The sequence below is a fragment of the Hippoglossus hippoglossus genome, chromosome 16 (assembly GCF_009819705.1).
Source record: "Hippoglossus hippoglossus isolate fHipHip1 chromosome 16, fHipHip1.pri, whole genome shotgun sequence".
Lineage (NCBI taxonomy): Eukaryota > Metazoa > Chordata > Actinopteri > Pleuronectiformes > Pleuronectidae > Hippoglossus > Hippoglossus hippoglossus.
Genome location: NC_047166.1, coordinates 7,426,872 through 7,450,467, shown reverse-complemented (window position 1 = coordinate 7,450,467; position 23,596 = coordinate 7,426,872). Strand labels below are relative to the sequence as shown.

At 45.2% G+C, this 23,596-nt stretch overlaps 1 protein-coding gene across 1 annotated transcript in view; it reads right to left on the bottom strand.

The window, feature by feature from the left end:
• Nucleotides 1-8,849: 8,849 nt before the first annotated feature.
• Nucleotides 8,850-23,596, bottom strand: part of LOC117777183 (forkhead box protein O6-like) — a 31,632-nt gene continuing 16,885 nt past the window's right edge. The window contains exon 2 of the mRNA XM_034611787.1: nt 8,850-13,047. Coding sequence (XP_034467678.1) covers nt 11,320-13,047 — 1,728 coding nt within the window. The 3' untranslated portion in view covers nt 8,850-11,319. The remainder of the gene's footprint in view (nt 13,048-23,596) is intronic.

The following is a 23,596-nucleotide window of genomic DNA, read 5'->3' as shown; positions in this document are numbered from 1 at the left end:
GTAAATAAAAACAAACATTAAAGACTCGATTTCAGCCAAACACATCACATTAAGTCCACAGGTACCTTTTCAGTGCATCTTTATTACTATAGCGACCATCTCTACTGCGGGGACAGCTGTTCTTGCGGCCAGCCTCGCATGCTCCTATAAAAGTAGTGGACCTCATATCAGCTGTCAGCTCAGTTCCCTGTGGGGGTGAGCCGTGAAAAGCTGGAGCTTGTCTCACCAGGGGCCTCTTTCTTTCTCTCCCTTTGTCTCTTTACATGGGTTTTTATAATCAGAAGCCCTTGTGAAGCATCTCTTATGGTAACCTGGCCACCGCACGCACACATTCTGCTCATTAAAGTGCCACTCTGGAGAGGGCAAAGAAATGGAGGGGTAACGAGAGAGAGACATATGAAAGGAAGCAGAGAGAGAGAGAGAGAGAGAGAGAGGGAGAGAGTGAGAGAGACAGAGCGCTTGTTAGCAGCCATGCTGAAAGTCTGCTCCAGTTATTCGGTTGAGTAAGAGGAGCCACCTTTTTAAAAAAAAACTCTTCCTCACTGTCTCTGTTTCATCCCCACGCCCTCCCTCCTGCTCTCTCCTCTCTGAGGTCCATTGGTTCCAGGTGACAGGATTACTGAGGGTCAAGCAAGACTGCACACTGGGTAACTCACCTCACCCACATGAAAACACACACATTTACAGTCTGTGTATCCCTCTCTCCGGCTAATACACACTCACAAACACACAATGTGCTCACACACTGGGCTTTGGACTGCAGGCCTCATTAACTACACTACAGCTGCCCCTTTTAGAGACACTCCTCAGCACGCTGTCTCTCTCAAGCTTCCTCTCTCTCCGTCTCACACAGCCACACACAGTCACAAGCACACACATATTGTCCTTCAAGCTTCGGGCTTCTCTGTGTCCACTTCTCTGTCTCTGTTGGAGCATCATTATTTGTCTTTATATGTTTCCCATACAGGCCGGAGGTCTCTAATCACGAGGGTCAACTATTCATTTTTATAACATTTCTTTTTACTGGAATCGATTTTTGGAGTTCTAAGAATACTTTTATGATTTTTGATTTGAAGATGTTTTAGATTTTAGTTTGTTGCAGCGGTAACGATTTTCACATTACTGCAAGAAGGTTCCTGTTTCAGTTCTCTGTTCAGTTCCCAGTTCGGATCCCGGTTCAGCAGAGGTCTTTCTCTGCGGGCTAGCATGGGTTTTCTGGATCTGGCTTCCTTGTGACTACTTATTTGTCTCTGTATACTGATGCACTGGCAACCTGTCCAGATAAAAGATAAGCAATAGATAGATAGATAATGTTTAGATTTTTATCATCATCATCACAATCTGTTTCCTGCAGTACATAGACACTTTACATCTACTGTATATATCTTCAGCTCCTTAGATCATCACATATCTAGTAAAACGAGTTTCAAGAAAGAAACTCTTGTACATGTACATGAATCTCTGAGTATTTAATATACCCCCCCCCCCCCCCCTTTGCTTTAATGACATCATGCACACGAGTTGGCATAGTTGGCAAGTTTTTGCAAACCCAATAACCCAATAATCAGTTTCATGTGATGATGGAAAATGTGGAAAAAATGTTCTATAAGGTTGAGGTGAGGTGGCCATGGAGGAAAGTGGATGACAGTCTAGACTCCTTGGTTTTCTTTGGTCTTCAAGTCGTTTTCGCAAAGGCCTTGAATGTGTTTGAGGTCATGAACCTGCTGCAGTAAGGTTCCTTCTCCACAAAGACACAAACCAGAGGATGTAGCATGTCTCTGAAGAATGGAGTGGTTCTTCTTTTTCTTCTTCTTCTTCTTCACACTGTTTCACACTCATTCTTCCTCCTGTTCATCTCCTGAGATACACACTGTCTGAATCTCAAACTTGGATTCATCAATAAATAGGACTTTTTCAGCCACCCACTGTGAAATGCTGGTATTATTAGCCAACCCTGAGTGTTAGTCCTTGTTTCCCCTCCTGAGAAGTGGTTTAGAATTGGCTGGTCGTCCTCTGAGACCTCTGCAAGATGGTTTTTGTTTGACAGTACTTTTCCTGATTGGAGCCTTTGCATTCTTTATTTAGCAAATTCTGTATCTGTGATGAAGCTGCTTTTCTACCTCTCATGGAACTAAGCTTGATGTTTTCATCTTCTGATGGTGTGGTCACTTTTGTTCTTGTGCTGTGGATACAACTGATCCAGTCACTGCAAAGGGTTGTTAGGGTTCAATGCAGAGTCCTGTCTTCTCAGAAACCTTCAGTCCAGCCTTGATTTGATGCTGAGAATAACAATCCGATTCTGACACTTCCAATTAGGTCTGGTTCTGATTTACAGTGCAATGGGAGATTTGTTGGAAACTTGAGGCACAGAGGTATTTAGGACATGACTTACTTGAGCAATCATCTGATAAGTCGATCACATCCACATGCTCCAATGGACAGGATACTACAGAAGGAAATGTGTCCTTTTAAAAGTAAGGAGGAAAGTTGGTCAACTCCCCAAATTTGCTCAAATTTGATTGAGTCCTAAAAATACTGTGGGGACTTATGTTTTAGTTCTTTGTTTCTCAATCATAATTTTTTTGGGGATTTATTCCCAGGTGAACATGAAAATATTGCAATAGATTTAGTCAAAATCTTGACCCAATTTCAAAAAACTATTTCAAGAAAATATAAGAAGTTGGCCTATTTATTGATCCGTCTCTCCTGTTGTGGCTAATTCTCCATTCAGGTGACATTAAAGGTCCCATTTTTTACATATTTCCCCCCAAAAAGTGGACCAGTTCAGAGCTACTGTGTTTCACAGCCTGGGGAATTTGCAAGGCCGCAGAATCCAGGGCCATCAGACATGACATCATGGAGGTGGGTGATCAGGCAAGAGCGGAATATGGAGGACTACCAGGAGAGGGGCCTGATTTATTTTTAAAAAAGACATGAAAATTTCCCTTTCTACAATTTGGGACCCCTGCAGAAGAAGGTATAACAACTTTATGAATTCAATATTTAAATGAAAATGTACCAGTTTATCCTCAAACTGAAAAACAAGCATCTGTTTTGTTGCATTTTGAGTTTATCAATACAGCAACTTTACTTACTAAAAATTTTAATCTTTTTCAAATTTCCATGCAGGCTATTTTTGATGGAAACAAACTACTGTATCTTCCTGTCCTCCTTTGCGAGGCGCACTTTGTTTTAATAAAGAAAACCGTGAGATAATTTCACCTGAATTCACCTCAGCAGAGTACTTCATGAAACTGTTCATAACAGTAAGCACATTTAGTGTATTTATGTGTGTGTGTCTCCTCATACATCTGTCCCGTGGGATCTTGCATGGCCTCGGCACAAACAGCTCTTATCTCCTGCGATCGAGTCTGACGCTCCAAAGCTGCTGCCATCAGCCACAAACTCATTAATTACTCTTTAGTATCAAGCCATAATTAGAGACACCAATCAGGCTCCCGCTCTGTTTCCCCTCTCCACCCAACCCCCAGCCCCTATTAGCACTCCAAACCGTATACGCTGTGTGTGCAAGCGAGCTAAGCTAGTCGCAGCACAGAGATGAGCTCCCCCATGTGTGAGATTAGGCTGTGTGTGGTAAGATAGGAGTAGGGGGGAGGACAGAGGGAGGGATGGGTGAGGTAGATGTGCGTCGGAAGAGGGGAGAAGGAGGCAAGACAGAGGTGGGAAGGTGAGGGCGGGTAGATATACACGAGGGGAGGTGAGGGGATGTCGGCGCTCAGGAGGAGCATTAATTTGACATTAATTGTGTCATCATCGCTTTAGGTCACCCCCCCTCCCCTTCACACACACACACACACATATACACACCTCTCCTTGTCTCGCACTCCTGATGAGTGGATCAGTGGCGGAGGAGAAAAGATCTGATTACATCTGTCTTGTCTGTCTGGAAGAAGGTGAAACGGGGACAAGAGGGGAGAGGCGGAAGGCTTGGGGTTTAGAGTCATTAAGGACAGTGATTGGTTTAATAATGTGCGCAGGAGAGCAATATAGCAGGATTTTCTTGGTAGGTCATTTTCTTTTAATCAGGAAAAACTCGGTAGCCTCGGACACCCAAAGGATGTTTGAGTTGATTATGTAATCTGTTTTATTTTCACAAGCTCAGAGAGATGAGAGGATTTTATGAGGAATATGTTTTTAGAAATCACCAACAACATGAGCTTTAGAGCTTTGAGTCAAAGTTTACAGCTGTCCTCACTTTTAGCCTCTTTTAGCTCCAACTGATCTGAAATTCAAACGTAGCCAATCACCAGTTCTAAAGTTGCATCCCCTCACGTAGGTTATGTAGCATTTGAAAATGAGAAAATGCCACAATCAAGAGTTAGACCAACGTTACTGTACAATGAATTAAAACATAACAAGGACACTGGATTCACAAAAGTAAGGAGGATATAGACAAGCTAGGCTACACTGTGACCTAATGGAGTTAAATCCCCACAAGAGGTCCAGTACAGCAATAAACGTAGTAGAGGTACTCGAGTAAAGTGCATCACTATTACCAAAAACTACAGAACGGTGCATTAGCAACCCATTATCTCAGAAGAGCTAGGTTACCATAAAAGTTAGCTCTGTTAGCAAGTATATTCCACTAAATTCAACATTCAACCAAATGGGCATTTGGGGAGTAGATCAAAGATTCATGGGAATATTTGCTTGGTTACAGATCAGAACAAAATGATTGATGTAACAATAAAACCGCTACGGAACTTTAGCTATTTATTTCCTTGGCTCTTTAGATTGTTCATTAAGAAATGCATGTTAGTGGTTGTACAGTAATTTTCTCTTTAACCTATAAGTGATTTATTTTGAGGCAATGGTTCTGCAGATGTGTCGTAGCAACAGATTTTCTCATATGTCTTTCCTTGCTGCGACATTTAAGTTTTAATGCTGCAACCGGATTTAGCAAATCACTATTTTGACACTAGCAAGTATAATTACTGAGAGGGAACTTACAGATAAAGTTAGCGATGGATTTACAAATAGCTGATACGACCCAATCCTGGGTCAGATCTCATTAGGTTATATTGCTTTACAGTATATCTCGGGCAGAAAGCGACCATCGGCATCTCTTGTAACTGATGTCAGTGTGTCCTTAATCGATCACTGAACATGGAGCCCATCAATCCCCCACACCACCACTGCAGGGGTTAGCTGCAGGGATCCTTGAGGTTTGTTGTCTTGTTCAAGGAAATGGGGCGTGGTAGAAATTTGGGTCTTGAACATGTGCCCTCTGGTTTAGCGCAGTTTGCCGGATCTCTATAGGTTACAGGTTCCACCCCCACCAGAAGTCTTGGACTGTATGCTTCATGGTTTGGTGAAAGATTTACTTTCTTCTTTTCCATGAAACAATGACAATGAATGCCTCTGAAGATTTCGCTGCACTTTTAAATACAAATTTAGGATAAAGACAAAGTTCTGTTTCTTCTCATTAAAGATAAATATCGTTATCAAGAACCATATGCACCAGATTATTAGACTTGCTTAAAGATAATTGTCCTCGATTTATCTTAGTAAGATATTCAATCTATTTTTTAACCAGAGCTGACAAGAAATAGTTGATTGCATGGTTGATGCACTGATATCCCAAAGCATCTATTATGAGAAACACTAAAGAGGCTCATTTAAAAAAAAATAATAAGTTCACAAGCTATATGCTAATTAAATTTTGTGATTAAGGTGCAGTAATAAAGAAAAGAGAATCTTCACAACCAAGAACACAAGATTAAAAACTGCCAAAACCGATTGACGGGGGATTTAATACAGGGACAAACAGTGAACGAAAACTGGATCCAGGTTATTAATGTTTGCCGATGCTGTTAAAGTTTGTTGACACCAATGTGAGGGAAATTCAAGGCATCGGGCAGCGATGCAAACATGTCTCTGTGGTGTAAGATATAGAGCTTTAAAACTAAATCGAGCTGAACAAACTACACCTAAACATTCTTTTCATACCATTAAATTACATAAAATATGTAAAATCAGTGCACAGTGACCAACTTGCTTTGACAGAGATGTCCCCTATCCGTCCATGAGGCCAGGTTTGAACATGCTGTTGTCTCATCATCGTCCTGGTGTCTTTGCACCAGACCTGCAGCTTTTAACTCTGCTTTCAGTAGAAAATTCTCAAAGGCCTTTCTGACAACCCCTTCTAACACTATACCCGTGTGCCAGGTTGTTTGTCATTTCAACACCTCTTCTTTGACTATATTCTTGATGCTGTTGCTGCCTTGAGAGCAACACAATGAAAGACATTCCACAACTGATGGTTCGAAAAATCCTTTTTACATACATACATTTTACATAAATGTCTTAAAAACCTGAGAAGAATTCTCTAGATGATTAGCTCTGATATGTCCTTTTTGAAAATTTACTGATATTACTGATGCTGCCCTTTGTCTTGAAATCTCATCTTTTGAGTTATAACTGAAACTCAAAGTCTCAAACCCTTGAACCAGTGAACTGTTCTTTTGAGAGATTTTACACTCCTTAAAGATCAGGACAAATTATATCTTTAAAAATAATCTTAGAAACACACAAGTTAGTTAAGAGCAGATACAAGAATCATGCTCTTTTTTGATTATTTGAAATATCGCTGCCGTGGCGTTAAATCATCTTGATTATTCAGCTCAGTCCGGGGCAGAGCGCGATGTCGCTGCAACTCGTTGGCTTTGGCTTGAAAAATACAACGAAAATCCCAGAATTCAGCAGCTCAGCCAGCAGAACCCCTCTCCTGGTGGTCTCTCCGTGTCCTCTCTCAGCTCTTTACCCATATGGAGACAATTTAAAGGAAAATCTTTCGGATCATTTGGCATTGGCAGGGCCACACCACATGTTACAGTGAAATAATTACACAGTTGGACTTTTCTCTGCCAAGAGATATGATTTTTTTCCACAATTCAACTTTTTTTATCCACTGTTCTGCAGAACACTATCCACTTACATTGAGTCTGACATTTCATCAGTCTAAAAATATTATTCAAATCTCTGCACATTCAGACTAGTTATAGCAAAGAAAATAATTTTAAAACTTTAATTGTCAACGGCAGGTCATATATGTATGTCGTGTCTTATACATCTCAAAATTCAGTCATAATGAATATAATCAATTCTTTCTCTTTGCTTTTTTCTTATTCCCACATTATTCTTACGCTGCTTTTCTTCGCTCAGACATCTTTAAAATCATGTTATGACGGTGATTATTGAAATTGATTTCTACAGTCGCTGGTGTGGGTAAGAATAAGTCTTGACACTTGTAACAAACTCCACCCTTCCGTGTTGGAGTATTAATCATTTCTGTGAACAATTGAGTTTTTGGAGGTATAGCAGCTTTTCACTTTGCAGCTCTGCTGGAAATCGAGAAGTGCTGAATCCTCATAAGCCCTCAAGGACATCTGTACCCTGGAGCCTTGCCTGGGTGGGTCTGTCTGTTAGCAGTTAGCAGTGTCCCCAGCCAGCCTTTAGCTCCAAGGGCGGTCTCTCCAACGATATCGCTGGGCCAAGTAAGGAAAGACTTCCTCCCAGATGCTTGAGCGGATGAATAATGACACTGTAACACAGCTTCTCTCTCCCTCTCTCTGATAATGAGTAACAGAAGAGCAGACCCTCCCCGAGGCACAGCACCTGGACTGGACTGCCTTCCTGTCTACCTCAACCTCCATCTCTCTCAGGAGACGGGCGGTGAGGAGTAAGACTTTGGCCGTGCGCCAGCCTCTCCGTCTCAGCTCCACTCACTCAGTTTGGTTTAATTGTGAAATCATGAAACATCCCATAAAGTTACGGAGCCACGTTTTGGCTCGACAGACCCCCTTTAAAATGTTCACGAAAAACAGCTCTTAATCGTTTGCTTTGGTGTCAAGCATCTTTAGCTTTGAATATACACCGCCTGGCTTCCACCCTCCAACACCTATATCTCTGTCTTTCCCTCCACTTCTCACTTGTTTCCCTGCAGAGAGGCTTTGTCAAGTGGAGTCAATTAAAACTGTACATCTAAGTGAGAAATGTCTGTTTGAGCGCGCGCGTCGGTGCACATGGTTTCATAACCGCGCTGTGTGCTTCTTTTGTGCAAACGTGTGAATCTGTGGTATTTTCAAATGTATGTGTGTGAATGTGCATGTGTGGTGTGAGTCTGTGTATGTGTGTAAACGTCTGAGCGAGTGTAGAGGCGGGGGCTCCCCTGGGGCCTGGCAGTATGGCGCCTAGCGCTGCACACTCCTCCTGTGAAAACGCCTCCAATGGGACCGGGACAGCTGTGGCCAACCAATGCCGCTTCATGGGCCATAACAAGCCTTGTGACACACACACACACACACACACACACACACACACACACACACACACACACACACACACACACACACACACACACACCTATTACCCCAATGCTGCCAACTCTGTCTGGCTGCCTCCTTGTTTTGTCTGTCTATCAAGTACTATCCCTCTTTCTCTCTTTCTCTCTCACACACACTCACCCCATTTCTTTCTCTTTCTCATGCAGTTGCACAAGTGATGCTTCTCGACATATGTGAAGGTCCATTTCCCCCCCCCCCCATTTTTTTATATCAATACAGCCCACTCGTTTCTGCCTCCCACGCACCAACTTGGCGTAACACGGCTGCAGGGGTTGTCTGCACTGAGTGTGAAAGAAGTTTTGAAAATGACACTAACTACACAATGAAGAAATTAATTAACAAGCAACACACATTCATTCATCTCATCGGCTATTGTACACGAGCACATGAGAGAAAGCGCAGCTGACAAGCACAAGTAAGCTCAGGAAAATCCACTGCAGACTGTGAATTGTAAAGAAAAGCTCACTTTGACAGACCTTCTTTTGATTTCATTTATTTAACAGTCACCAGATGATGAGATACATTCTCTTAGAAAAGAAATAGACAACAAAACTGATACTCTTTTTGAGATTTTTAAAAACTATTATACAATATTCTTAATATATAGATTTTGTACAAAATAAAAGTCAGTAAAGGGGCAAAGGGAGAGTGACATCTTAAAAAACTGAGAAAAATAAAAGGAAGGGGACAGGAGTAGACTCAAACAACGACCACATCTGGGAGAGACAAAGACCAATCTCTTTTATAAATAAATATAGGAAAATTAGACATCATATATAGCTCTCTCTCCAATAGCAGGGCATTGCTAAATGTCTGTAGCATAGGATATAACAGAACTGCTTTGTGAGGCCCATTTGCTTAGAAAATCCCACTAATTTTCCACATAGATTAAGTGGAACCAGTGTGGCTAAAAGCCCTGAAATATAAGTATTTACCTCAATAATAGGTCTGATAGTCTGTGCCATGCTTGACCTTTGGCTGGAACAATAAGCCCCGCCCCACCTGTACACCCCCGCACCCCCCTCGTTTCCTTTGTGTGCTGTACTTGGTACAGACCAAGCGCAGAGAGTCTGCTTGAGGGAGGCAGAGAATAGGGATGTCCTCTTTTTTTCTCTCTCCCAAGGCCAGTGAGACACAAGCTTCAGTCTCCCCCACTCACACACACAGAGACAATTGAGCAGAGCACATGTGTGAGGGGGGCACAGTATTGGAGTATAGGAAGGTCGTATCGCACTACCAACATCATTTCACCATTGAATAACATCCTTACACTGCTGCTATTTCAGCGCTGTTCTTGTTGGTCCTTGGAATTTCAACAATACAACAACAACTACAAGACAACAGAATAAACACACAAAAAGTGGATGTGGATGGCTGTGGTGCATCACAACCCTGTTTGACGTAGACTCATGCCACTCTGACTGGCTGATTGTTTTCTCTGTAAATCTCCTCTCTTTGCACCTATTTGAGTTGTTGACGCTCAGGGTAAAAGCTCAGAAAACATGGGAACAAGGGAACACAGAATACAGATATGGAAATGATTTACGATACCAATACGCTACATGTTTTCATACACATGCCCAATGAGCACGGAAACTGAGGCTGATGACTGATCCCACTGCAACGACAGACTTGTTCTATCCTTGTCTCCATCTTTTCTATTTTTTGTACCCTCTGTGAGCAGGCAAGCGGACAGTGACATTGGCCCTTCTCAGAGCAGGACAGCAGGCAGAGTGACTTGGCGTTAATCACAGTTTTGTCTCGCTTTCTTGGCACATTAAGTTGGAGAGGCGAGTGGCGGCCCGGACGGCCGGGGTGAGAGATGGGAGGACAACGCGGTAGATTCTCAATAATGACGCATCGCTGCCACATCACTTTGGAGATTAAAAGCAAGATGCTGAATTTCAATCAAAGCACATTAATGGCTTGGTGTGAGAAATGGCCACTTTGTCTCCACTGGCAGGCAGAGAGAGGGAGACAGATAAAGGGAGAGAGAGGGGGAGCTGGCACAAGAAGAACAGGTGAGACAAGGTGATATGACATTTTAATTCACCAAATTGCATGCTACCCAGTAATGATAGAATCCTTTTAACGATGTAGTGACAATATTCTCCCAGCAATGGCAAAAGGTCATTGACAAAATGTTGCATCCGAGAGAGAAGTCACAGTGCCAAGGACTGAATGCATGAAGCTGTAAATAACAGCACTGTTGATGTAAGATAATTAATTGGAAGCAATGATTAAGTGAATGTCACCATTTAAGTGGTTTCAGATCAGAATTCTATTGTACAAATACTCAAATCAGGCATATTCATTTTTTTTATTAAATATCAATTAAAAATTTCAATAAAAATCTTAAATTTGGAAAGGTTTGAAATAAGGGAAAGCTCTGAACAAACAAAAAACAAAAATCTAATAAAAATGAAGTTACGGCTTTATTGCAACAACAAAAAAAGGGGTTGTCCTCACCACTGTCAACGACAGAATATGAAACTAAAGGGTCCGATTTTAATTCAGTGCCAAGATCTGACATTTTATCAACTGAGCTTTTGATTTACACAATTGCTCCGATCAAATCCCGCCGCCACCTTACAAAACATGCCGAGCTCTGCCTGAGCTGCTCTGTGAACGTGTTGCACTGTGAGATGTGACCCACTTGCAATAAAGTGCATTGAGAGTTCAGTTCTCATGGTAGATGAGAAGCGATGTTGGGCAATCACAGCTGAGAGATTGTCATCACAGTATAGCTAGTACAAGGAAAAACCTAATGTGACATCTTGGAGGGGAGGGGGATAAAAAGAGGAGGGGGTGACAGAAGAACTGTCAGGACAACAAAGGGAGATGGGGGAGTTGGTCGTATAGTCTCTGTGTCAAGTCCGGAGTGTCACAGCTGAGCACAGTGCTTCTTGGGTGGGGTAGTTCTTTCTGGGGGTGGGATGTGTTGTCCTTGACTTCAGCCTGGCACCCAGCTCTGGTTGCTGTGGGCTTGCTGTGGACTGGCAAGACTGCTCATCCCCATCCCCATGCCCATGGTCACACCCATGCCCATACCCATGCCAATGCCCACCCCCTGGGCTAGGGAGCAGTCAAAATTAAAGTCCATCTCCTCCCCAGAGTCCATAATGTCATGGAGGAGGATGGACTCCACATCGCAGTCCAAGCTACCGTGGAACATGTCAATGTCCAAATCGGCAGGTAGTCTCTCAAGGGTGTGAGGTTGGTGATAGCTGTGGTAGTTGCTACTGATGTTACCGTTCCCCATCCCCTGGACATGGTGGTAAAGTCCGTTTGTCATGCCTAGGTGTTGGGGGTCAAGGTAATGGTTCTGACGGGGGTGCGGGTGTGGGGCGGCGGCCACATGGCAGGAGTCCTGGGGCATGCCAAGCATACCCGCTGGGTTTGGGGGTAGGGTGGTGGAGGCCGGGAGGTGGGCATGTGATGGGGGGCTGTACAGGTAGGGAGCTTTGTGGTTGTAGGTCTGCAGCTGATTGCTGTTGCCACGTGGGGCCAGAGCCACAGCCCGGGGGGGGGTGTGGTTATGGCTCTGGTTGAGGTTGAGACTGTTGTGAACGAGGCTGTGGGGTGAGTTGTGGTTGGTTACACTGTTGTGATTATGAGTAGGAGTATGGCTATGAGTTCTGTTATGGCTATGAGCTGAGCTGTGACTATGAGGTCCATTGTGGCTGTGACTGTGACCATTGTGGTGACCAGGGAGGTGGCTGTGATGGTTGGAGCTTACTCCATTACTTGCTTGACCAATCATAGGATGGCTTTCCCTCTCCTGTCCCAGCATCATGTCCTTGGAACAATATTGCTGCCCAACTGGACCCCCTGTTAGCAGACTCTGCAGGGCATTGGTACTGGAGTATGCCCGCATGGTTCCAGAGAAACTGGCTGGCTTGTTCTCCTGAATGGTCTGCATTGGTGAGTGGTGGCGCAGCATCCCCATGCCTGTTGCGCCGTAGACGCTGGCACTATAAGAGCTCTGCCCCTTCACTCCAGAGCTGTAGTGGTAAACAGGGGTTTGCTGCTTGTGTCTACCAACAGCCGGGTGCTGCTGGTGTTGCGGCTGCTGTGAGTGATGGTGATGATAAGTCTCCTCCATGAGCTGCTCATCCAGCCTGATGGCCCCTGCCAGGTTAGCCAGCTGAGGCAGCTGCTCAAGGGGAGGACAGCGATTCCCAGCTCCCATGGATGGGGAGCGGGCACTGGTCGGTGAGGGGTAGAGATGGGGGGATGTTGAACAGGATAAGCCACCCTCCTCTGGTTCCTCAGGTTCTTCCTCAGCAAGGATAGGTGACAGACGGCCACTGAGGGTCGAGGCTGACGAGCTAGCCCTGGAATGGAGGTCTGTCCAGGCGTCAAACTCTCCATCTGTCCCAGTTGCACCTCCGACTCCTGGGAGGCCTTTCTGAGGTGGGCTGCCATGATCGGGGGAGCCCTGGAGCCCCACCACAGCAGACCCTGCTCCTATCCCAGGACGACCAACCCTCTTGCCTCTGATGCGGCCTTTGCTCTTTAGGTACTTGGTGCTGTTGTCCATGGAGACTGCTCGCCGGCGCGGAGACTTGCCCATCTTCCCTCCATCAGGGTTCAGCATCCACCAGGAACTCTTCCCAGTCCCTTCATTTTGCACTCGGATAAAGCGTGTGTGGAGGGACAGGTTGTGTCGGATGGAGTTCTGCGGAGAGATGAGAAGAACACACCATTTTTACACAAACTGCTTTTTTGAAATATACACTTGCATAAGTTTGTATAAGATTCATAAAAAATGTTATAGGCAAATAAGATTTTTTGACATCAAACAATAAAAGGATGGCTCATAAACTTGGTAGAGGTTCAAATTAAATATTCAACCCACTTTGCACTCAGTGTCAACCAAATTCAGAAAAGTAAGGGCACTTTTGACAACACAATCATGTTCGAAGGACAGCTACAGCTGACACAGACGAAGACCCTGTAAAACCTCAGCCAACGTGCAACGATCTGAGATTCAGTCAGAGACACTCTCCTTATGTACGTCAATCCTCCCACTTTAATTTCCATCAATCCATCTGTCCTCCTCTACTTCTCCTTTCAGCCAGCCTGATGTAAGCTGCTGTGGTTGAGTGTACTGTATGTTTGAAGTCGGTGCCAGTCTGGCTCGGTGCCAGCCCTGTCTCTTTTGCTCTCGTAGCTTGAATGGGAGGGGGGTGTATCGCAAGATTGGGCCAGGAGCAAGGAAGGCTAATGGATGTCTCCCACCCTCCACCATCCACCTTCTCTCCCTATCTCCCTTTCCCTCCCATGTTTTGTCTTTATCACTTTCCCTCTCGTCACTGTGTGCTACATATTTTGATTTTTTCATTTTTTTTCTACACACTTAGCACACAAGAGTCATTTTCCACCTCTGCTTTCAGTCTCTATGCCTTCAATTATACAGTGTGTCACCAATTACTTTCCCATTATCCCCTACACCAGCGTGTATAGTCACTGACTAAGTAATTCAAAGGAAATAGTTTTTTTTTTTATTATCATTTACATCTCAATGCTTGCTGAAACTGATGGTTCCTGATGTGCAACAATCTGTCATTGCAATTCTGATTTCTATAGTGTGGGGGGCATTTTGTCCCTCTTGCAGGAAAATATCAAATCTAAAGCTCTTCCTGTGTTTAAAGAATATGCTGGTACAATAGATTGTTTCAGATTGCCAAGTACTCCCACTTCCACCATCTCCATCATGTTGCAGATTATTTGTATTCACACTGAACTGCACGGCAGGGAAACAAATAAATCAAATTGCGGCAGTGAACACAAACGGGAGGCAAACTGCATTCAGGTGATCTGTGAATGCCTCCTTGGGTTATCTTACTGTGACACCTCCAGCGTTGGGTAACCATGGCAACCAGGTAAACGGGCACAAACGTGCAGAACTATATTATATTGTGGTGAGAGAGAGAGAGAGAGAGAGAGAGAGAGAGAGAGAGAGATGGAAGGAGAGTGGGGGATGGGAGAAAGGATGCAAGAGGAGGCGGTTGTTTGATGCTGCTGCTCCAACACTAAACAGCCTTTCATCTCGGCAGTGCAGGTCCGCAGGGGATGCCCGCTCCCTGCTTCTGACGGCTTCTCTACGTGCCGCGCCAACTCCCTGTCTCACTCTGGCTGGATCATCCACCTATCATACCACTCCAAATCATCCCCATCAAGTCCCGCGCATGCCTGAATTAAAACATATGTAAGCTTTCATGCCATTCCACCACTGTCGGTTTGTAAATGGTGCATTTTTCCGAGAGCTGACGCACTTCATGCTTGCAACTCTGTGTGACCTGTCTGATTCAAATCACGATTTATCCCCGTACGAGGGAAGAGCGGCCCCACTGAACTTGGAGGGATTTGTCATCGTCCAAACCCTCTTAAACTGATGAATCCACCTGCTAAGAGAGATTTGAGAGATTTCAGATGGTGGTCAGCCACAGTGACGGCAGCATCATCATCACCCTCATCCTCACTGGCTGCTGGCTTCCGGTCATGTAGTTTTCCACCACATGGTTTTTTGTTCATTGTCATCCTGTTTGTGTGTTTGTGTGTTTTAGTATCTAAGAATAGCCCAGGTTGCAGGTGGTTCCTCTGTGGGTGTGGTTCTGTCCGCCTCCTGTTCCCTGAGTCTGAGTCAGGGGCAATTTGGCCAGCCTATGGCCCTCACGCCCCTGAAACAGGCAGTCACTGCTAATCCCCCTCCATCCCAGAGTAATCCCAGACAATCCTGGGCTAATCCCAAGTTGATTCAGGGGCACTCCCAGCTGGGTGTCTCACGGAGAGCCATGCCAGGTCACCACGGACACAGTGGGCTGCCCGGATATGCTATGATCCAATAGTAATACAGCATAAGGGGAGTTTGAGCTGTGGGAAATAAGGACACTGTAAAACCCTTTTAGGATGCAGTGTTATTGCCAATGTTTGTGTGTTTGTGTGTATTTTGATAAACGATTTCTGAGGTAGTGAGCTGATTGATGTTAACCATATTTTTGATGCCTCTGTTGAACCGACTACCTTTACTCTGTGTGCTGTCCTTGAGGGTTGCCTTTGCCACGTTTCCACCCCTTAGGGTTGAATAGAATAAAATTGAAAACTTTATTATGTTTTAAATATTCATAAAATGGAAATTCTCTTTCAGCCCCCTGGCTTGCTGAGGCAGACGGATGAAGCCCACAGAAACATACAATGACGGAGGAACACACACATCACACGCCTGGGTCCAGGAAGCTACTTCCTATTCAAATCATACCCCTTTAATACAATGGACCTAGTGGAGAGGCCTCTAAATAATGAATGAAGCAGTGGCTGGGCTTACGCAGAGAGATGCACTGCCTGGTCCCATAGTGCTGAAAAGAACAGACAGAGTCATAAGTAGCAGTGCAACTTCTTTGTTTTGTCGTCAGAGACATCTGCAGTAGTCAGCCTACAAACAGCTAAATCAGGCTGAAAGTTGTTTAAGTGAAATTAGTTGAGGATAACAGCTTGCAGACCGATCTAAGTCAGTTAAGGTGAACATGGTTCTATAGGCTGCAGGAAAGCAATCAGCTTGGGTTCAACTCTCATTAAGAGCTAAAAATCCTAATAGCTGATTTAGATATTTAGACAATGGATAGGCTGCTTTGTCCTCAGATTAAGGTTTAGGCACTTTGCAAACAAATCCTACATGTTGACACTTTTTTCCAAAGCACACAAGTGGACGGACAGAGAAGGGCTTTGCATCGGCTCCAGGAAGGAACTGAAGTGTTGAAAGCAAACAGGCAGAAATGTCTGCTGTTGTTATTTGATCCCACAGATTATGGCTCATTATTTGTTGATGAGCAGAAACAGGTTCTTGGTATTCATCCATAATAACCTCTTTAAGAACCATTCATTTGGATCTTGGAAATCTTACAAAAACAATCAATTGCTCTACTCTCGCCGCCTCCCTTTTTCCATGTAAACTCACTTTGATTCAGGGACTGGAGAGGCCTATTTAGAAATGGGAATCAATGATGTTTAATGGCTATCAGTGCTGAGGCTTAGCACACATCAAGGTTCAGCTAACTACACAATCCAGCTGCATTATGAGGCCAATATCGGTGCTCAATACACCATATCCAACTGTTTGCACAGCAATGCCTAACAGCCATGGGCTCGGAATTGTGCCCGAACTGGCTCTGTGTCCAACACTGCCCTCTGTGTCCTCACCAAGGAGTTTCAGCCATCAGCATAGGGAGTGGATGTAGCTAGGGGTTGTTATATTGGGCCAAATGGCTCATCTGGGTTAACCTGCCTGGCATAGGGGGCAGCTGTGCTAGGGGATGCAGCAGGAGGTGGAGGGGCCTGGGGGGTGGGAAAGATAAAGGTACTGCAAGGGGCCCCTTCAAGCCACACAAAGGGGTGCCCTCAAAATGCCCCCCACTTGCCCCATCCCCCTCTATTAGCCCCCCACCACCACCATCAACAGAACCCTCTCTGAATGTTTCCTGCTCACACACATGCTCACACACAGAGGGGCGAGGAAACAGGTCAGACAGTTTATAGGTCCCATCTTGTGGCGAATGTGCACTCATTCAAACAGAACTGAGTGAGGAACGAGGCACTGTGAGTGGGGTCTGGGAACTGGCAAAAAGAAACCACTCACCCGATTCAAACAACCTCAAGGGTGAAGCAGAGTGGTGCACTTGCCCAACTAAGAACACAGCAGCTGTTCTCGTAGTGGCACCGGGTAAAGCCGTTTGCCACACTCGACTGGTATTACCAAACCATTTCATGCAGAATGGAGCCATTATGTATTGTCAAAGGGTATCCCTCTATGGTGCACATTCATTTGATAAGCCTAAATCAAGGGGGAGTAACAGAAGCGCTAACTGTGTTTATTGTGATGCTGCATTTGCCTGTGCAGAAGGCAGGAGGGATCAGGGGGAGGGGAGATTTCAACACAAGCAGTTTTGTTCAGCACAGGAATGAGTTTTGTCAGCTAAGCCTGTCTCCAGGCTATTGGTGGAAATTAGCGCCGACTAAATATTCGCTTTCCATGATTGATGTCACGGCTCGCGTTGTCCCTTTGAAAGGAAATAAAGAATTTAGAGCCATGTGGATTAATAGGGACAGGGTTGGGGGAATTTAATGTCTGAGGGGGACTTGAAGAGGGACTGAAGAGCCTAATGGCTGCACAGATATGGCACAAAGGAGCTGAGACGATAAGGTATCAGAAAGTGAGAGAAGACAAGTGAGAGTATGACAGTAACTACAAGACAGAAAACTGGAAATTGTGTATGAGAGAGAAAGAGGGAGGGAGGGAGACAGAGGGTATGCGAGACAGAAAGAGAGAGATGTAGCTATTTGCCTGAGAAGCCCAGAGTCAGATGATTAAAATCCCTTTAGGAGACTTCTTTAGGAGAGACAGATGGGCAGACAGGCCTGTTTTTGGAATACAATCAAATTGAAAAGATTAAAAAGGAGTCTCTTTTATTAGGAGGTGAGAAACAGTTACTTCTCTGCCACATGTCATCATCGCCTCCACAGCAGTGGTCACGACTGCATCGGCATGCACGGCACATTAAAGCCCTCGTTGGAGAAAAAAATAAATAAACCTGGGATTAGGAATTGCATCTGTCTCAGTGTATCACTGTGGGGTCTCTGAGGATTGGCAGCATTAGTAATTTATTGCTGAATAAATACGCCCGTCAAAAACTTCACTTCTTATGGGATCATTAGAGAAAAAAAGCTGAGCTGAGCCCCAATAACTCGAGGGCTCGTCACTAATCGCTGCCCTATTACAGACACAACTTTCACTCAATCTCAATGCCAATCTGAACAGGTACAATTCAAATGTGGCTGCCATTGTCCTCGAATAGACTGAGTTTGCACAGTAGAGTGATTCAAGTACTGTGAAAGGTGCTCTGTATTCGACCCCATTATTCCAACACTGCAGTGGTGCCATTTATAAAAAGGCTTAAAATGGAAAGCAAGTGTGTGGTAGTGTGTCTGTTAGCCTCGGAACAGGAAGTGGCTGTGGAGAGGGGTGTAATGGAGTTGGTAGGGGATTCCTGCCTGACTGTGCACTAATTGCAGCCAATGGCTGGCGACTCATCAGCCGTGCCCACCCTGGCGCCAAGGGTAGAGTTGGCATCAGGGTGGCAGGGTGTGGGATGGAGAAGGGCTGCCGCAGCTTTGGTGGATATAAATAGATACTGACAGCTTAGTAGAGCATCTGAGACCCGGATAGGGGATCGGAAAATCCACTCGCATGATGCCAGGGTCAACTGAGCGTTTCCGGTGGGGACACAATCTGGGCATCACGTCTGACGCCCACGCACACAACAAGGAGTGGATGAGGGCAAATTAATAGGCATGTGCCACAGTGTAGCATGGATGTGATTTTTCCACTGGGACATGCAAGGTAGGCAGAGCTCACGCCCTCCCACTGAGGATTCACACAACAGGTGTTTGGGCTGGGCCACCTGTGGGGCCAGCCGCCTGCTCGCACTTCACACCTCGTCGAGGGAGCAAACTAACATTTTCCATTGGGCTTGCCATGCCTTTGTTACAGACCAACACATTTCTGGAGAGGCTTTTACAGCTTTTTTTTTACAAGATCAGCAAGATATGCGTGTGTGCGCGAGTCAATCTGCATTTATGTGAGGGCCTGTGTGTCTATATTTGTGTATCAGTCCATTTAATAGCCAACAGGCACAGTGTGGAGTTGATTATATTGAAACCTCCCTCTGCCATATACAAAGAAACTGATGGCCAACAATGGAATCAATGCAGGCCTGGGCTTTTTCCACACTCGGCCTCCACGTAATCTCATTCATAACAATGAGAATCTCATTTCCCACATTCTAAAGGTCAGTGCACACCTCTGATCACACTTTAATAAACATCATTCTCACCGTTTAATTTAATTTCAGCAGAGCAGGAAACTCATAGGCAGCCATGCACATGGCATGCAAAATTCATCTGATCGTCCCTTTAATTGTTTCAATTTCACAGTACAGAGAAGAATGACCGCAATCATAGAGATGAACAAAATAATGTGCGAATTCACAAAAATACAAACTCACATCTGCAGGACACACATAAATACACACACACACACACACACTCATATACAGACGGAGAAAAAGATAAGTAGAATCAGTCAAGTGCCAGTTACATTTTAATAAAATAAGCTTCTCAATTTTTTTGGGAGCAGCACCAAGTCGTGCCTCCACATCTCTTTTGTCGTCACACATTTTAACTCTCACCTAAATTGGCAAACTGCGCCAAACAACCGCACAAACACGCTAAACCACACATGCGCACACACATGCGCACACACACACACACACCTTTGCACACACTCACTCACTGTCTCCCACACGAACATCGCACACACACACACATGCCAACGTGACACAAAGCCTGGCACATCGGGCACACTCATTACTGCAATGCCAAGCTACCAGTTGCTAAGGAGACCTGTGGGAGAGGGAGGGTTCCTTGTTGTTGCCATAGCAGCCGGCTCGCTCCCTGCCAACTCTCTCCCTCGGGGAGAAACAAGGCAAGAGGTGGGGGGTGAAGTGGGTAGAGGTAGGGGGCAGCGGTTTAATAGGGCTATGGAGGTGCAATGGAACTTCATTAGCCATCAGTGTGCGCCACACCGGCCACCGCTCCCCATGAATGCCGACCCACATGCAACACTTCAGCCCGCAGACCTCCACTAACTCACGCACAGCCCATAGACTCCCACTTATTCACAGACCTACATGGATAAGATGGAGAATGGCATGCTCAGAATGAAAAACAGGGAGTCGAGGGTGTGTGTGTGGGGGGTGTATCTGCTGAGGGAGGGGCTGAGAGGGCAGAGGTGAATGAAAAACATAAAGACGACAGAGGAACAAAGGAGAGTCAAAGAGCGTCTTTAAATGTGGGGGCCCTGCTCCAGTAGTCTGTGCCTCCTCCTAATCAACCGTGACCTTCACCTACTTCCTCCGTCTAGACAAACGGACGTAGAGTTTATAACAAACTCTGTCATTACTCTTGGCATCAGCACGATAAGACTCCGCTCATCCACTTCTCTGTGTTCACTTTGTGTGTTTGAGTAAAATGCACACTGCGCACGTTGTCCTTGACATCTTTCACTTTCTGTTGCCAGACTGCACAACTCTAAAATACTGATTTGAGTGACTGATGGCTATAAATGCTACCTGTTAATGGAGCTGTCGAAAACTGTGATGCATGATTGACAACTTTTCAAGCTTTTGCAAACAACTGAGGGACCTCATCTTAGCCGACTCATCTCTCTGCGATTATAGCTTTTATTAATTAAATTAATAGATTTGACATTTAATTGTCATTTTAATGCAGCCGCTGAGAGAGTACAGTAATTGGCCGAGGTTAAAAAGTAACATTTAGAGGCTTTTTCACCTCTGAAAGTTCGAACCAAGGTTCATGTCTTTGTTAAATTGTTCACATTTGATCCAGTAAGTTTTGGTTTCACATTGTAATTTGAAACACTGACACTGACTAAAGACTTTTGTAAGATATATGAAGTTCCAGTTTTGTGCCTGACATTGATTCTGCTATTGTATCCTTGTTGAATAAAGTGCATAGAAACAGTTAACATAATTATAACTTACTGGACAAGCTCAAGCCACTTAGAAATTTAAAAGTGTTGTTTGCCGTTTACAGAGCCAAAGTTAAGAATAGTGTCATCAAAGATTAGAAATAAAGAATGAAATCACAACGACTTGCATGAGAATGAACTAAATTTTAAAACATTTCCCTTTCACTGCCTCACTGTCAATGGGAATCCGAAAGGAGAGAAAAAGAAGTCTCAAAATGAATCCACGTTTGTCTGCACGCAGTCCAGAAACTGGATCCTTGTAAAGTCAAGGTGAAGAGAGTCTGAACACCTGTAGGGTCAAGTGATTTCTGTATTCAGGAGCAGCGCTGCAGATATCGACAGCCTGATAAACCCACGATACTCCTGCCTGCCTTAGATTCTCATATTTTAAGTACCAGTGTACAGTATGTACGCAGGAATGTATTGATTAGTCTGAATGAAGCCTGTGTGTGTGTGTGTGTGTGTGTGTGTGTGTGTGTGTGTGTACAGTACAAAATACCACCCACCTCCACCCCCGACTCAAGCTTGACCAATTCAATACAAGCTCATATATAGAGAGAAAAAGGCGGAGAGAAAGAGAGCTAGAGAGTGATAGAGAGAGAGAGAGAGACCCCTGTACAGCTAAGAGGAAAGAGTGAGATGGGGGGCGGGCAAGAAAAGACAGGATTTGCCCCTCTTGTCTCACCCGCACCCACCCTCCCCCCGTTTCCTGAAACAAAAAGAGCCCAATTAAGTCAGTTTGAGTTAGGGTCTTGTGTGTGTGTGTGTGTGTGTGTGTGTGTGTGTGCGGGGGCAAAAAAAATATGCATCCAAATCATGGGAGTGTATGCAATAGAAGGAAATAGGGGAGGGGGCAGTGCATTGTAAGTTGTGGTGCTGTCTGAGGGCAGAGGGGGGTTTGTTGGGGTTGTGGGGGGGGGGGGGGGGGGGGGGGTAGAATAGGGGGGGTGAAGCACTCTCTCTCTCTCCCTCTCTCTCCGTAGCCAAAGAGGGCCAACCTTGCTCTCAGCTCCTCGACGGGAGACGCTGAAATATTAATCGCCACGCTCCAGCCGCAGACTAGTGAACACAAACGCTTCAAACTCCCACCCTAATGAGTGTGTTCATGAATGGCTAATGTGCACAGATGGGGGGCTGATGACTGGATAGATCGCAACGGGGAGGTGAGGGAGGGAGAGGGGAGGGTGGGGTGGAAGGGGGAAAGTGAAATTTCGGCGGGGGCGCGGCGGTGGTGATGGCGAGGGGGTGCGGAGGCATGCCATGACCTTTTAAGAGCCTCCTGAAAACTTAATTAAGACTAGCCCCGCGCTACTCTTTCCTCCCGCTACTCTCTCTCCCACACACACACACACACACACACACACACACACACACACACACACACACACACACACACACACACACACACACACACACACACACACACACACACACACACACACACACACACACACACACACACACACACACACAAAATTCTGTATGATCCCTCGTCCTCTCTCCCTGCGATTGTTTACCCCCTTGCCCTTTGCACACGCACCCCACTGAGCTGACGTACAATAGATTTCTGGGGATGAAAACTTCCAAAATGACTCACGCTGGCTTTTTATGGTCACATCAGTTTCTTGGTCATGTTAAGGCACGTACACATCCCGAGATAAACAAAAAGCACGACCGGGCATTAAAACTGCAGCAGCTGGAATGTCTTCCTTTACCCCCTACGTGGATACATCTCAGAAAGAGGCTGGAACAAACCCACAGGGCTCTGGAGAGGAAGGTGAGGAGCTCTTTCACCTTAAATGCCATCGACTTCCACAGAGAAGTTGCGGTTATACGTCTCACTGATGGGGTGAATCTTAACCTGCTCGCGGCGCAGGACGTGTAGGTCAAAGCGCCCTCTCAACTGTAGCTTGTTCTTTGGGAATGACAATTATTCCCATTCATCTTTTATGGGCCAATCCGACCCTTTCTTTCACCCCAAGGACACCTTTTTGTGTCAGTGTTCCTCCATCCTCACTCCTCGTTTCCTCATCGTGTGCTGACGTCACAATAATGTTTTAAAAACATGTGGCAAGTAACAGAAATGCAGGCTACGACGCGTCTTCCCATGGACTCACCATTACCATAGAGGCCACCTCGGGATTAGGAGCAGCCAGCGTACGGACGCATACAGACGTACACACAAATGCACTGACATGCATACACTCAGTGCATCTAATTAGAGGAGTGAGATGCTGTTGACCTACTTCCTAACCTCTCCTCGGCAGTCAGGATTGGGGCCTCTGGTTGCATCGGTTGGATTAAGGCGGGAAAATGGAAGGTGCCTCACATTGAGAAGTATGGAAATAGAGAAGGGATGGTAGGGGTCTCGATGGGAAGGCTGTTTTTACATTAAAGAGAGGTTTTCTGCTCAGACGCGTTCACAACAACAACAAATCCACCTGCTGTGTGAAGCAGACAGAGGCAGGAAGTGATGTATTAACTCCGCTGCAGAGATCACGTGATTTTGTTTACAAATTCACGTTCCAATTCACTGTTCACGAGTTGTGACCATCTCTGATGACGGAACCAATGCTTCACTCACATCAGACAAAAGCAACACCTACAAGAAAGCTTCCAAAAT